We start from the raw sequence: 16,059 nt of genomic DNA, 5'->3' as shown, positions 1-16,059 counted from the left end.
TATCGCCTTCCCGTCTAGTCTTGTGAGGTTCTGCAATGGCTCAGCGACAGTAGCGGCCACTAACACTTCACGTGAATCCCTCGTGCTCCAGAAAGGAACTTCTCTCCCCTGCATGGTGGATGTTCAACCTTTGTCCTTGATGGTGCTCACTGCCCCTCTGCCTCAGCGCCGTGTTTCGCCAGACGTCTCTCTTTCTATTCTCACAAAGACTATTAATCCTAACCTCACGCCGCACCAACGCCAAGAACTGCTGACATTGCTTCGACACCACCAAGCCATTTTTGATGCCACTTCCCCACCACTGAAACGGACTAGTGTTGCGCACCATCGCATCATTTTTGAAGGTAACTCTATCGTTCGCCGACGGCCTTATCGGGTTTCCCTCTCTGAACGAAAAGTAATTGAAGAAAATGTAAATGACATGCCCTATCGCAATATTATTCGTCCCTCGACAAGCCGATGGTCCTCCCCAGTAGTGTTAGTTAAAAAAAAGGACGGCTCGGTACGCTTTTGTGTTGATTACCGGGCACTCAACAAAATTACCCGCAAAGATGTTTACCCAATGCCAAGAATTGATGACGCCCTTGACTCTCTCCAAGGCGCCGAATATTTCTCGACTTTGGACCTCCGCGCAGGTTATTGGAAAATACCTATGCACGAGGACGACAAAGAAAAAACCGCTTTCTCAACTCCCAATGGCGTTTACGAATTTAATGTTATGCCTTTCGGACTTTGTAATGCACCAGCGACATTTGAAAGAATGATCAATACTGTGCTTCGTGTCCTAAAATGGAGAACCTGTTTATGTTACTTGGATGACATTGTCATCTTTTCGTCAACTTTTAACGACCATCTCACGCGCCTGAGTGAGGTCCTCACGTGTTTCGCTTCAGCGGGCCTTCAGCTCAACACCTAGAAGTGCCACTTTGCACAGAAGGAAATTAAAATATTGGGACATCTAGTCAGCCATGACGGCATTCGTCCAGACCCTGAAAAAATCATCGCGGTCTTGAACTTTGCTCGTCCACAACGGATTACAGAATTGCGCACTTTTCTCGGCCTGGCGTCTTATTTCCGGCGTTTTATAAGGCATTTTGCAAGCATTGCTGCTCCACTTAATGAACTACTTAAAACACGCAGCCCTTTCGTGTGAACTGAACACTGCGAAGCCGCTTTTATTAATCTGAAGCACGCCCTCACATCACACCCTGTTCTTGGCCACTTCAGTGATAACGCTCCAACCATCCTACACACTGATGCCAGTGGTCTCGGTCTTGGAGCTGTACTTCTGCAGCGCGATGCAACTTCGCGTGAGAAAGTGATTGCCTTCGCCAGTCGGACTATGACTCCAGCTGAGAAAAACTACACCATTACCGAGCAGGAGTGCCTTGCTGTCGTCTGGGCTGTCCAAAAATTTCGCCCTTACATATATGGTCGGCATTTCACAGTTGTGACCGATCACCATGCTCTTTGCTGGTTGTCTTCGCTCAAAAATTTGACAGGCCGACTTGGCCGCTGGATTCTACGCCTGCAAGAATACAATTTCGACGTCACTTATAAATCGGGTCGCCAGCACCAAGACGCCCACGCTCTTTCTCGCAGTCACTTTCGGAATCGGCTTTCTGTTTTTATTCCCAATGCATTTCCACCTATGAACACAGCCGACCATCTCTTTCCCCGACGTATATCACAACAGTTTCATTTGACGACTCTGAGAACAAACACGCTCTCCGCTCACAGCAATTAGCCGATACCTACTGCCGACCCATCATCGACCGCCTTATTGGCGCTTCGGACTCACCCAATGCTCGGCTTCGCCGACAACTTCGCCATTTTAAGCTCGAAGATGGCATTCTACTCCGCTTTGTGTATTGCCCTGATGGAACTCGCTGGATCGCAGTCGTGCCGCGTGTGCTTCGCCCACGTATACTGGCGGCTCTCCACGATGACGCTACTGCAGGTCACCTTGGTGTTGACAAAACCTACGACCGCGTGAAAAAAACGATCATTTTGGCCTGGCCTATCTTCCTGCGTTGCCAAATACGTCGCATCCTGCCCTCTGTGCCAACGTCGCAAACGGCCGACGTCTTCCCCCGCTGGCCTTCTACAACCTGCTCCCTGTCCCGCCACGCCATTCGACGTAGTCGGCATCGACTTATATGGTCCCCTACCTCTCTCCGATGGGGGTAACCATTGGATCATAAGAGCTGTGACCACCTTACACGCTACGCTGAGACAGCACCTGTACCGACCGGTTCCGCTCAAGAAGTAGCAAATTTCTTTTTGCGATCAGTTGTATTGCGTCATGGCGCTCCTCGGGTGCTCCTAAGTGACCGCGTACAGCAATTGTATTGCGTCATGGCGCTCCTCGGGTGCTCCTAATTGACCGCGGTACAGCCTTCATATCGAAAGTCGTTGCCGAAGTTCTTCAAGCCTCATCCACCATTCATAAGACAACCTCAAGCTACCATCCCCAGACTAACGGGCTGACTGAGCGATTTCACCTCACCTTATCGGATATGATCTCCATGTACATCACACCGGACCATCGAAATTGGGACACTATTCTACCATTCGTCACTTTCGCCTATAACACAACAGTACAGCGGACTACCGGTTATTCTCCATTTTTCCTCGTTTATGGCCGTCCTCCCACTACAATTCTCGACGCTTCCTTCTTCTCTACGCCCGACTACTCCACATCAGTACCTACCCAGTTCTTATCTCGGTTGGCCGGATGCCGTCATCTTGCCCGCCTAAACACAGCAGCGTTCCAGGAAGACCGCAAGTGTCGCTACGATTCTACGCATCGCCTGGTCTCTTATCGTCCCGGTGACGAAGTACTGCTTTATACACCACTGCGCACCCCTGGCCTTAGTGACAAATTCCACCACCGCTACCTTGGTCCCTACGAGATCATCAGCCAAACTTCTCTAGTTAACTACAAAGTCACGCCTGTTGATCCCCCAGCCGATCGACGCCACCGTGGAACTGAAATTGTTCATGTTTCTCGCTTGAAACCGTTTGTGCGCCGCGGTACATCAGTTAATTAGGAGCGGCCAGGCAGGCCGCTTCCGACCCCCCGGGCAGATTGTGTGAGCCTTCTGTGGACCTTCTTTCATTTGTACATGCCATGATCTTCTTTCATTTGTACATACCATCATCATCGTCCCGCGGCGCCGGCTCCGGCGCGCGCCTGGGTTCGTGATCGGATTAAAATGCTTGACAAGGCTTCGCTGTCCTTGCCGTCACGACCTCGCCGTCTCGACCTAGCCTTCTTTTACAATACTTTTAAATGCTCTTTTGTTGATATGATTTTACGTACAATCCTAAAAATTGATAGAGTGAGGCTATATATTGTCCAGATGGCTGCGAACAAATGAATGTTTAGCAAATTCGTATTGCGAAAGAAATATTCTTCATCCGTAAGGGTAAATAGCCATGAACAGCACGTTGAGGTATGCAAAAAATGACAAAAACGTTTCAGGTTAGACTTTTTTTAGGCAAATACGAACTACTTGCTATTAATGATAAATGAGTAAACCGAGTTAGAACCAGGGTGCAAATATTAGCGCACAGAACCTTTGACAAAAAAGTGTCTTAGAAGCCCTGCCTAACGCTGTTTCGATGTATATAAACGTGCTTCTATCTCTAAGATAAATACAAGTCAAATAAAAGATATGTTATTTCAATGGAGGAAGCTATGTCGATAACAAATATATCAGGCGGGTTGTGCAAATGGCCTCTTAAATTCACCTTTAGTACTAATAATAGTTTATAAGTTTAGGCAGATATTTTCGCTTGCGTAGAGAACATATTTCATTACTTTGGAAGCGACAATGATGAGTGAGAGAGGATGGAAGATTTAAATATACAACAAGAATGACGTTTCTTGGAATCAAATTCATCTTGCCACGCCATTGACAAGGCCCACTCTATCACCACTGTAGGTTATCTATCGCTGGAAGTTTAGGCACAGCTGAATTTCAAAGCTTTTTTTCCTGCATATTATACCGTAGGAAGGATACAATTTTAATTTATAAATATATAAAACGGGATTTTAATAGGCCATGCAATATAAATGAATTAGACTCTAGATTTACCGCATGGAAGGTCTCCTAGTAGCAACATATATTCTTTGAATAATTTGCAATTGCCAAGATCCCACATTCCGCACTGTTTAAACTTAAAATAATTAGGTATATGTATATTAATGAAGAGTTTCATTATTTATGACAACGTAATCGCTATATTCCATTGTACGGAACATATTCGGCGAATTATTGTGTTTAATCTTCATTCATTTCAGGATCCTGCAGTTTCAAAGGCCAGCCAGTTGACGGCGAAACGGATCTCTCGTCGCCTTGCAAGAAGTTGACGACACCGAGACGAAAGTCCTATGTTATGGTACAAAGGTAAAACTCAACAATATATGAGAAGCGGTAGAGATAGCAGCGGAAATTATGGCAGGTTGAATTCAAATAACGCGAATCCTACAAAACCTAAGGAGACACACAGTTCGCTATTAGGAGTGTTACGTGAAATTGTAATTCTGATCATACGTCCACGTCGCTCCTCACTAAACTTTTGCCTTAATTATATCGTCTGTTATCTACCACTTAATCATCACCGCGCAGTCGTAAGTTGCCATTTTGTGTGAAACGCCGCACGGCGCAATCATTAGGGCACGCTTTAACGAAGCCGCGGGAACTGGCTTACGTGGGTTAGTGTAACCATCCTTTACTTATGCAGGCATATCACAGGCACTACACGAGACGACATCTCTTGTAAATTCGCTCATGTCATCTGACATCTTGATGTCATACAGCCCGCGCACTGTTAAATATCCGATCAGGGGCATGCTTGCAATTTTGCGCTTACAACACCGGTAACTTCAGTTGCGTTTTCAGAAGAAAGGAAACTTTGACGCTTCCTAATTAACACTGGTAAAGTTTAGGCAAGACTTTCTGTCAGTCCTCCTGACATTCTATACCTTTGCCCATCCCAAGCGAGCGCATTTCTGCGTAACACTCCACACTAGTTAGGCGATACTTTTCCAGATCCTGTAGTCGGAATTTGCGCAGTTTTCAGAAGTGCCATTTTCATCCTGACCTCGAAGCATCTAACGGCGAAAATGCCGGAACCAGAAATGAATTCTTATGCCACAGCTTCCGGTTCCATTGGTTCCACGTACCAGATCAGTGCGACGCCGGCGAAAATGATACTTAAATCTCGGCATACCGAGAATACAGGTCTAGGAGCGCTTTTATAACAAAGGTTCGAGATGGCAGCATTTGAGGCAGGCTGCATGGCCAAGCCGGAGTACACAATAGCGGAAGCACACCTTCGGTGATGCTATTAAGTCATAAGGTACATCTAATAAAGGAGCGTACGTGTGTAGGGCTGTGACACTGCTTGTGCAATGAGAATACGATATTTGTTTTATCAGAGCATGTGCGTGTACTATTGTAAATGTAGCCCTACTATAAATAAACCATAGATGTCAGTGCGCGCTTGTTCTGTATACGTCACTTTTCCTGCTTTCTTGCGTGTATGCTTATAGCCTAGAGCGTAAATTAAGCTGTACAAGGATTTGTGGGACGTAGTTCTTCCCAAACCAATGTACAGGGCCTTATACAGTGGAGGACCAGGACGCGACGTGCTTAAGCGGGTGAAGGCGATGCAGGTGCCGTCGAATGCAAAAACTTTTTTTTTTTAATTTACACACGGAAACACAGCCAGTAAAGAAGTTCTTGGAAGGGAAGAATTTATTTTTACCTTGGGGTTCGCATTGCTTAATTTGTAAACAGCCAGAAACTATAGACCACGTTTTCCTACATGTTGGGAAGGGGTATACTTTTGGGATATTTTACAAAGGACTTTAAAAAAGGAATTTCCATTAGACTCGCATGGTATTAGGTACTTGCCAGTAGAGAATGAGGATGGGGTGCCATTTGACCTTATTATACTAATTGCCCTGCACTGTATTTGGCGCTCGAGAATGGCAGGTTACCATTGCGATCCTGACGCACGGCCAGCACGGATCTATTGTCGGGAAGGCATGAATAGATATATTGAAATTCAGAAACTTGCTCCTGAACCTCCCGAGTGGCTCGGAAGATTGGAGCCATTAGTGACCCTAAGAGAATTTTAGCATGACGACGCCACAACCCACCTGGCTGATTGTTGTATTAATGAATGCTCATTGTGCCCTCTAAGTGGTTTTGTGTATTCTGCCAAAGACAGGCAATAAAGAAAAAAAAAGGGCGTAAATTTCTTGAAGTGTTCAAACAGCTAGCCCCCATAGCTGCTTTGTTTTGTTTGGATCAGACACGTTAGACACATTGACTGGCCAGGGGATTTGTGGCTTGGGAAAAAGCGATTGTCCTACGTATGACCCATTGTTAATCAGGGAGGTGTTACCACTTCGTCAATATGCTTATGAGTAGTCGTATAATTAGAATGTACCACGTTTACCTTTATGTCGGATCTTCAATATGTGCAGAAATATCGCCTAGGCCTATTTAGGTTTCCTATTTGTCTTAATGGTTTGCAGAAAGCCACGAATGAATGGACAGAATATTAAATTAGTCTTTCATCGTATCAAAATAACCCCTTTACTGCAACTCCTTGTCAAGAAAGAACAGAACAAGGAAATAATATCAGCTAAACCACAGTATCTGCACCGGCCTTGGTGGAGCAACGCTACGTTTCCGTTTTCCGCGCGCCTATTTAGTTAATGCCTAGGTAGTATTTCTTCTAGATGGTATTCTTCATTTGCTTCACAGCCAGCCAACGCTCAAGGTAGGGCCACCTCCGCCTAACAGGAGGCAACGGCCGCCCTAGCGTAGTCTAGCTTGGGTCCTCTATAGGCATGCCGCGTGTATATAGAGGCAGCCAAAAAAGCGCATGCCGTACAATTGTGGCTTCAAAGAACTTCTTTGTGGCAGCAAGCCAATGTGAAGTAGCATCACCCCAGAGCTCGACGATATTTAGATTCCGCTTTCTTCTGTTAGCGGCATCATTCTGTACTAAGGTAAGAGAAAAGCATTATTTTATTTTACACGTTGGCTCTTAACAAGCGCCTGCCAATGAAGGTATTTCAAGTAAATACTAAACTTTTGTGAGTAAATTAGAAACAGGAACTAGTGCAAAAAGTCCGCAGTTGGTATTTAAAGAATTTGTTCGTTTTTCGGTGATACGGATTTGCGAGTGTTCACGATGGGTAAAACTGTCTACAGCTCTGGCACTGTTCCATTGTAAGAGCAACTGAACTTTTCTTGGGGCGCATTACACTTCGGTTGACGTATATTATTAACGCCCCAAGTCTGCCATGGTAAACCAAAATCATTGGCTTCGTTGTTCTTTCACGATTTTCTCTTTCCAGTTCAAATCTTTCATTTGTCCTAAGTAAATGCTTCCACTTCCACAGCATCAGCTTCCCGAATAGAATTTCGCCCTCATCCTTACCGTCAGTGCTAGACCTATATATTTTATAAGACTTCCTCATATCCATCTAGAAGCGGAACAAAAGTGTCTTCGGGTTTTGGTAAAGTTATTTTATAAAGCTAGCATAATAAGTGGCCACAGATAAAGCGTGATCATGTCAGGCACCAAATTAGGACCAACTGTTTCTGACTTATACTGGCTAACCTAAAAAGTAATAATTTTGTTAACCAAAGAGCAATGCACATATATGATAAAGAACTCATTCCTTTTTAATACGCCCTCCATTTACCGCGCCGGCGATAATTGTAAAGTTTAGGATAAATAAACACACTATGTTTTAAATGGCTAGGCGCTGCAATTTTGCTGTAGGAATTCCATAAGTATTCTCTGTGAACTACCCAGTTTGTGCGTTTCACGTTGGTAATCAGAAAATTTGCACAAATTCGTGACACTCCGTCACAAAAATTCATGTGGTATCACTTGTTACTCCTTATATCCTTAAACAGCAAATCCCATTTCTACTCTTATTTGCCGCTACTTCAGCAACAGTTGCACGGGAAAGTGGCTGTGTCTCAGCATATCGCGTTGGGTAGTCCGTCGCCACTACTATCCATCTGTTCCCTGATGCAGACGTTGGGAGGGGGCCCAGAAGATCCATGCCAACTTGCTGGAAAGGCGCTGTTGGTGGAGGGATCGGCTGAAGAAGCCCTGCAGGCTTCAGCGGATGTGTCTTTCGCCGCTGGCAATCTCAGCATGTTCTCACGTAGTGCTGGACTGAAGGCAGTAACGTAGGCCAATAGTACTTTTGCCGAATGCTTGCTAATGTTCGCGAGGCTTCTAAATGACCTGCCGAAGGCTCATCGGGGCATGCGTGCAAGATTTCTGGCCGGAGGTCGGATGGCCCAACGAGAAGAAAGGTTTCCTTGTTGTGCTGAAAGTTTCTCTTATATAGGATGCGATTTCGAATGGTGCAGGAGGATAAACCCCGTGCGAAAGCACGTGGGAAAGCTACATCAAGGCCCTCGAGAGGCTCAATAAGCGGGCGTAAACCGGGGTCAGCCCGTTGACGCTGGGCCATGTCGGTGGTCGTGACGACAGCAAAAAACGGGAAGTCATTGTCTTCTCGGTCGATAGGGGCAGCAGCAACTGGTGCACGAGACAAGCAAACTGCGTCGCTGTGCTTACGGCCGCTCTTGTGTACAACCGTAATGTCGCATTCTTAGAGACGGAGGCTCCACCTTGCAAGCCGTCCAGAGGGATATTTGAGGTTGGCTAGCCCACACAACGAATGGTGGTCGCTGAAAGCCCTAAAAGGGAGGCCGTAAAGATGGGGTCGGAACTTAGTTATCGCCCAAACTACCGCGAGACATTCCTTTTCCGTGGTTGAATAGTTTGCCTCTGTTTTTGAAAGAGAGCGACTCGCGTAAGCGATAACTTTCCCAGTGCCATTTTGCCACTGAATCGGAACGGCACCGAGTCCAAAATTACTGGCATCGCAATGAATATCCGTAGCAGCTATTTCATCAAAATGGGCAAGTATCGGGGCGGCCTGCAGTCATCGGCGTAACTCGTTGAAGGCATCCTCTTGATCATCTTGCCGCGCAAAAGGAACATAGTCTCGGGTAAGAAGCGCAAGGGGCTCGGCAATCGCTGACAAATTCTCGGCAAAACGCCTGTAATAGGCTCAAAGCCTCAAAAACACATTGCAATGGACTTTTTGTCGGTTGGGTGCGGGAAGTTTTCCACAGTAGCAGTCTTGTAGGGATCCAGTTTGACGCCCTCAGCACTAATGACCTGGCCAAGAAAGCGGAGCTCCTGGAATCCGAAATGGCATTTCTGTGGTTTTATCGTCAGTTGGCCTGTAGTACCATTCACAGCCGGTCGAGGTGCTCCTCTAAACTAGCCACGAAAATGACGACATTGTCAAGCTACACTAGGTACGCTTGCCACTACAGTCCAGAGAAAACGGTTGGCTAGCCAGCAACCTTCCATCATTCGTTGGAAGGTTGCTGGCTCAGAACAGAGATCGAAAGGAAGCACTTTAAATTCATAAAGGCCGTCAGGGGTGACGAACGCTGTTTTCTCTCTGTCCCTTTCGTCCACTTCTATCTGCCAGTAGCCATTCTTGAGGTCAAGCGACGAGAAATATTTGGCATTGCGTAACCGGTCCAATGCGTCGTCGATACGTGGGAGGGGGTATACATCCCGTTTCGTTACCTGATTTAATTTCCGATAATCAACGGAAAAACGCAAAGTGTCGTCTTTTTTCTTCACTAAAACTACAGGCGAAGCCCAGGGGCTGGTAGACGGCTGTGCCATGTCGTCGGTAAGCATTTCTTGCACCTGGTTCTGAAACCCCTCTCGTTCCGTTGGCGACACGCAGCATGGGTGCTCTGAAATCGGCTTGGTCTCCGCGTCAACCATAATGTGGTGTTTGGCTACTGGGGTGCGCCCAACTTTCGAAGACGTTGCAAACCATGAAGAAAAATTCTTAAGAAGCTCTGAGCGTCGCCGCCGCTCAACCACCGACAAATTGATATAATGTCCACAGTTGATAAAATGTCGGATACATCGTATCCGGCTGGCGACGGCGGCGCCAGAGTACAGATGTTCGCTGGCCCAATAAAGTCGGCAACATACGCGATGGCTGTTCCTTTCGCAATGTGCTGAAACTCGGTCCCGAAATTTGTAATCCAGAGCTTCGCACAACCATCCGCAAGCGAACCAGTACTCTTGCAGCGCAGATCCCTTTCTCAAGAAGCAGGTCCACGTTCCTCTCTGCCAGTACGTCGCGGTCGCATGGTGTGTCACTTTCTACCAAGACCATATTGCTGCTCCTTGGCGGGACCATAATGTCAGCTGCTGTAATACGTAAGGTGGGCGTTGATGAACCATCGACGCTAAATCTCGAAATGGCTTGGCTCGGCGAAAACGACACACGTGATTCTCGCAAATTAATTATCGCACCGTTAGCCTGTAAGAAGTCCAAGCCGAGTACACAATTCGCGAACAGTGGGTAAGTACAACAAATTCGCCAACATAAACAAATCCGTCAATTGCAACTCTTGCAAACGCATCTTCCAGCCGGAGTAATAAGGTGTCCCCCTGCAGTGTGGATGTGAGACCCAGTCCACTCGGTTAAACGTTTCTTCAATTTCCTTACTAATCCAGTGCTCGTAACTGGATAGTCCGCCCCGTATCAACTAACGCTGTAATGAGAAAATCGTCGATAGAAACCGGTATGTCCGAAGCTGCGCACCCAGATTCATCGCTACATGACGCCGTCTGATAGCCGTTATCTTGTACTAAACTTGATGGAGGATATTCAACACTTCGCTCGTCAGCGGCCCCCCCTCCGCAGGTCACTGTTCCTAGTTTTCCCAACTGCTCAGGGAGAGGGGGCTCGGCGAGCGGCCAGTGCGGTATGTAGATGGACGTGGACTTGGAGAACGACAACGGGAAGAGGTAATGACGCGGGACCCGTATTGTGGGACATCTGGAGGACTCGTATGCGTCGCCAGGCACTCCTAGATATCGGGCGGTCGTTCACCACTCCAAGGACATCGTGCACGCGGATGGAAGCCACGAAGTCCGGCGGCGGTACGGACAGAACCTCAAAATGTGACCGGCCTCACCACAGAGGAAACAATGGGGTCGATTGTCAGGGGCACGCCAGATATCAGTGCTCTGAAACCGTGCCTCGGCTGGAAGAGGAGAACGGCGCGGATTTTGATCACGAGTAGGGGTGTCCACTCTGGCTCTGAGAGAATCGTACCCACTATGATTCTGGTTGGGATGAGGCACAGTTGGGTTCACTCTTGGAGGATCACAGAGGGTATGCTGCTAAAGCACGGACGCGTACGTTGGCACACTCGGTGGCGGTGGGTGCGCACCAGGCACAGACGGTTCCGGGACGGCTTGCCTAATTTCTTCGCGAATGACCTCCGCGAGTGATGGAAGCCACGACGACGTCGTTAGACCCTGTAGCTGAAAGTGTCTCAGCTCTTCTCTGACCACGGATCGAATAAGCTCCCTTAAAGCATCATCAGAACTGTTGAAGCGGAACCATAGATGACCGGTGACATGGCGGACACGTTATGGTAATTGTGCTGCGCCCTGTGTCGAAGTGTTTGTTCTATCATGGTGGCCTCCGTTGAAAAATCTGATGCTGTGTCAGGTGGATTGCGCACAGGCCCAGCAAATATTTCTTGTTTCACCCCGCGCATAAGGTCGCGCACTTATTTTTTCTCTTACATATTTGGATCAGCACGCCTAAAAAGGCGGATCATGTCCTCGTAGTACATTTCAATACATTCGTTAGGGGCTCGGACGCGAGATTGCAGCGCCGACTCCGCACGCTTTCTTCGGTCGTTGGCGGTGTAGGTAGCCAACAGCTGGCGACGAATGAGGTCCCATGATGTCAGTGTCGTTTTGTGGTTCACGAACCACGTCCGCGCTGAATCTTCGAGAGCAAAGTACACATTATAAAGCTTCCTTTGCTCATCCCAACCGTGTTAATTGGCGACCCGTTTGAATTGGTCCAGCCAGTCTTCAGCGTCCTCATAAAGCTCGCCATGGAAGGACGGTGGCATTCCAGACTGGAGGACAGCGAACTGGGGTGAAGACTATCCGTTAGCCGCAATGTTCGTGTTGAATCTATGCACGTTGGCCACAGGCGTGCAGGAAAGAGGCCCGAACTCTGGCGACTGACCTCGAAGGCGGCGGCTGCAAACTGCGATGGACCGGTCTCAAATCCGTGGTGGCTCTCGGTTGCCCTTGAGTGGTGCAACTCAGCAAAAAGGGAAATCGTACCCGGCTGCTCCACCAGAAAAATGTAACGAGTACAAGGCAGCGACCACTGATAGAAACAGTTCCACGCACTACACTCAGCTTCGTCCTCTTTGTCCCCTGTTCCTCTATATCCTCTTTTCAGAGAGGCACGCGCCAATATGTAATATGTCATTCATCTTCTTTCTAGTTCTCAGCATTTAACAAACATCATGTGTAGCATTAAAAAAATCAGATGTTTTAACCCAGTAAATCACGGAATTTCGAGGAGAAGCAGAACGTTTGGACAGGATCGTGTTTGCTGTGTCTCAATTGTTGAACATTATTGTACTGAGCTAATCACGCGGCCATACTTCTAGACCAAGTATGCATGAGTGGTGCAGTACTAAATACTCCGAAAGCACTGCAGAATCTGCAGTCGTGAAACGAGAAACCAGAGCGTTGCTACGGCGCAGAGTACATTGCGCTCCCTTGTAGAAGACAACCAGCGTGTTCCTGAGCGCATCAAAGTTCACTGGTCTTTTATAATTGGTTTACAGGAAAGGGAAGGCGTAGTATCTGTACGCTAATTTCTCTGGGCAACTGACGTCAAATCGGCTTCAGCAATCGGGTTTTTGCAAGACGACGGGTAGTAGTGCTGCAGCACTAGAACATGCTGTTCGGTGGTCGTTTTTAATGATCAAAAAAACGTTCATAAGTCAAAACTTTCTATCTCTAGACGAAAAGATATATAAATTTTACTTGACTGAAAGCAACCATAAACTGAACCAGAGCACGCTATACTTCATAGACTAGCGGCTTCACCCAACTGTGTCGTAGGCTTCCTCTAGGGGCGCGGCTAGAGAGAGCGAGACAGTGGTAGTACAGTGGTAGGGTGTGTTTTGGCATTTTAACCTACGCCTAACACGCCAGTGAAGAGGTGCGGTCCTTTTGGAGCGGACGTCAGTAGCGTTGAGAATGGGGTCTAGTACAGATATAATTTTTAGAGTCACACCTATTTAGTACGACCCTTTAAAAAGAAGTGAGGAGAAAACATATAAAGGTTCACTGTGGATTCTTGCAGAGAGCGGATCAGGGAGACTTCAGCGTCGCGGGGCGGTCCCACACCCCACTTGGCACCGAAGTCGCAGAGTATGCTTTTTCTTGCTACAGGATAAAATACTGTGTTCACTTGAAAATCGTTTGTCGAAGTCATCATCATCATCATCATCAGCCTGATTATACCCACTGCAGGGCGAAGGCCTCTCCCATATTTCTCCACTTAACCCGGTTCTGTGCTAGCTGCATCCACTTGACCCCTGCGAACTTCTTAATCTCATCCGCCCACCTAACTTTCTGCCGCCCCCTGCTACGCTTTCCTTCCCTTGGAATCCAGTTTGTTACCCTCAGCGACCATCGGTTATCCTCTCTTCGCACTACATGTCCTGCCCATGTCCATTTCTTCTTCTTAATTTCTACTAGAATGTCGGTAACTTGAGTTATTTCTCTGACCCACTCTGCACGCTTTCTATCTCTTAATGTTACCCCTACCATTTTTCGTTCCATAGCCCTCTGGGTTGTCCTCAACTTAAGTAGAACTCTATTGGTTAGCCTCCACGTTTCAGCCCCATAGGTGAGTACAGGCAAGATGCAACTGTTGTATACTTTCCTCTTGAGCGATACCGGTAAGCTGCTAGTCATAATCTGCGAGTGCTTGCCAAATGCGCTCCATCCCAATCGCATTCTTCTTGGTATTTCCTTTTCGTGGTCCGGGTCGGCGGTTACTACCTGTCCTAAGTAGACATATTCGCCTACTACTTCCAGTATTTCGCTACCTAATGTAAACTGCTGTTCCTTCCCGAGGCTGTTGAACATTACCTTAGTCTTCTGCATAATGATTTTCAAGCCTACCTTTCTACTTTTCCTGTCTAGGTCATCAATCATTATTTGCAGTTCATCCCCCGAGTTGCTTAGCAAGGCAATGTCATCAGCAAACCGCAGATTACTGAGGTATTCTCCATCTACCCTTATCCCTAACTGCTCCCATTCCAAGTCTCTGAATACTTCCTCTAAACAAGCTGTGAATAGTACTGGAGAGATTGTGTCTCCTTGCCTAACACCTTTCTTTATGGGAATTTTGTTACTTGCTTTATGCAGAACTATGGTTGCTGTGCAGCCGCTATATATATCTTCCAGCACTTTCACGTATGGCTCGTCTACCCCCTGATTTCGCAATGCCTGCATCACCGCCGAGGTTTCAACTGAGTCAAATGCTTTTTCGTAATCAATGAATGCTATGTATAAGGGCTGGTTATATTCCGAGCATTTTTCTATCACCTGATTGATGGTATGGATATGATCGATAGTAGAGTACCGTTTCCAAAACCCTGCTTGATCCTTTGCTTGATTGCAGTCTAAGGTTGTCCTGATTCTATTAGCGATTACCTTAGTAAATACCTTATACGTAGCAGACAGTAAGCTGATTGGTCTGTAATTTTTAAGGTCCTTAGAGTCCCCTTTCTTGTGAATGAGGATAATGTTTGCATTCTTCCATGGTTCCGGTACCGTCGATGACAGCAGGCACTGCGTATACAGGGTGGCCAGGTTTTCTAGCACGATATCCCCCCCGTCCTTCAGCAAATCTGTAGTTATCTGATCCTCTCCAGCTGATTTCCCCCTTTTCATAGTTTCTAGTGCTTTCTTGATCTCGTCCTTCGTCACTGGTGGAACGTCTGACTGTTTTTCCCTACCGCCAATCTCATTACGGTCCTGACTACTTTGGCTACTGTAGAGATCTGTATAGAACTCCTCGGCTACTTTGACTATCTTTTCCATATTAGTGATGACATTGCCCGCCTTGTCCCTTATCGCATACATCTGGTTTTTGCCTATGCCCAATTTCTTCTTTACCGCTTTAAGGCTTCCCCCGTTCTTTACAGCATGCTCAATTTTCTCCATGTTATACTTCCTAATATCAGCCACCTTGCGCTTATTGATTAGCTTTGATATCTCGGCCAATTCGATCTGGTCTGTTGGATTGGAAGCTTTCATACTCTGGCGTTTCTTAATCAAATCTTTCGTCTCCTTAGACAGCTTACCGGTATCCTCTCTAACTATCCTACCGCCTACTTCTACCGCGCACTCAGTAATGATATCTCTGAAATTATTGTTCCTTGCCTCTAGGGTAATGTCGCCATCCTCAGTTAGAGCTGAAAGCCTATTCTGTAGCGAGATCCTGAACTCTTCTGCCCTCCCCCTCACCGCTAATTCGTTGATGGGTTTCTTTCTTACTAATCTGTCGAAGTAGTGCGGGAAAAAATCAGGAACATGACACTGTCATATGGCAGGCGGTAAAGTCATAGCCGTGATCTCACTTGGATGCGTATTGTATTATATTAGGAGATCACGCGACATGACAGAGTTGCTTGAGGGCGGCAATTCTGGTAGCTCCTTTTAGATTTCAGGGTGGAATGGAAGCACCGAACGTCAACGTAGATGGAAATTTCAGTCACACTAGATGCATCTATCATTGCACCCGCATTAGCATGGGTTGGTCAAAGCGAGGCTCTCAGGCTGTCTCACATATTTTTCGTAGCTTTGGAGTGCATATCATTTAGTATGTGTAATATTTTATTCAATAGCAAATAGGCTTTTATGGGAATGGAGTTCTGAAGATCTACAAGACAATCCACAAATTGGAGCTATTACGTCTTTTGAAACGTAGCTTCAAATATTTCTTGCTACTTAGCCTCCAAAATCCAAATGAAGTACCGCCAACCGTAGTTTTCTCTGCGGGAAGTTTATGTATTCTTCGCATTGCCGCGCATGACTGCCACGTTCAAA

The 16,059-nt window shown here is 46.8% G+C and overlaps 1 protein-coding gene across 1 annotated transcript in view; it reads left to right on the top strand.

Annotated features, from left to right (window-relative positions):
- The window catches only part of LOC146194778 (uncharacterized), a 98,787-nt gene that overhangs the window by 23,199 nt on the left and 59,529 nt on the right, over positions 1 to 16,059 (top strand). Inside the window, exon 4 of the mRNA XM_084596119.1 lies at positions 4,310 to 4,415. Within this exon, the coding sequence (XP_084452245.1) occupies positions 4,310 to 4,415 (106 nt within the window). The remainder of the gene's footprint in view (positions 1 to 4,309; positions 4,416 to 16,059) is intronic.

Source organism: Amblyomma maculatum, chromosome 3 (assembly GCF_055883805.1).
Source record: "Amblyomma maculatum isolate TAMU_Amacu chromosome 3, ASM5588380v1, whole genome shotgun sequence".
Classification (NCBI taxonomy): domain Eukaryota; kingdom Metazoa; phylum Arthropoda; class Arachnida; order Ixodida; family Ixodidae; genus Amblyomma; species Amblyomma maculatum.
Note: the sequence above shows the minus strand (reverse complement) of the source record. Positions and strands in the feature narration are given on the sequence as shown.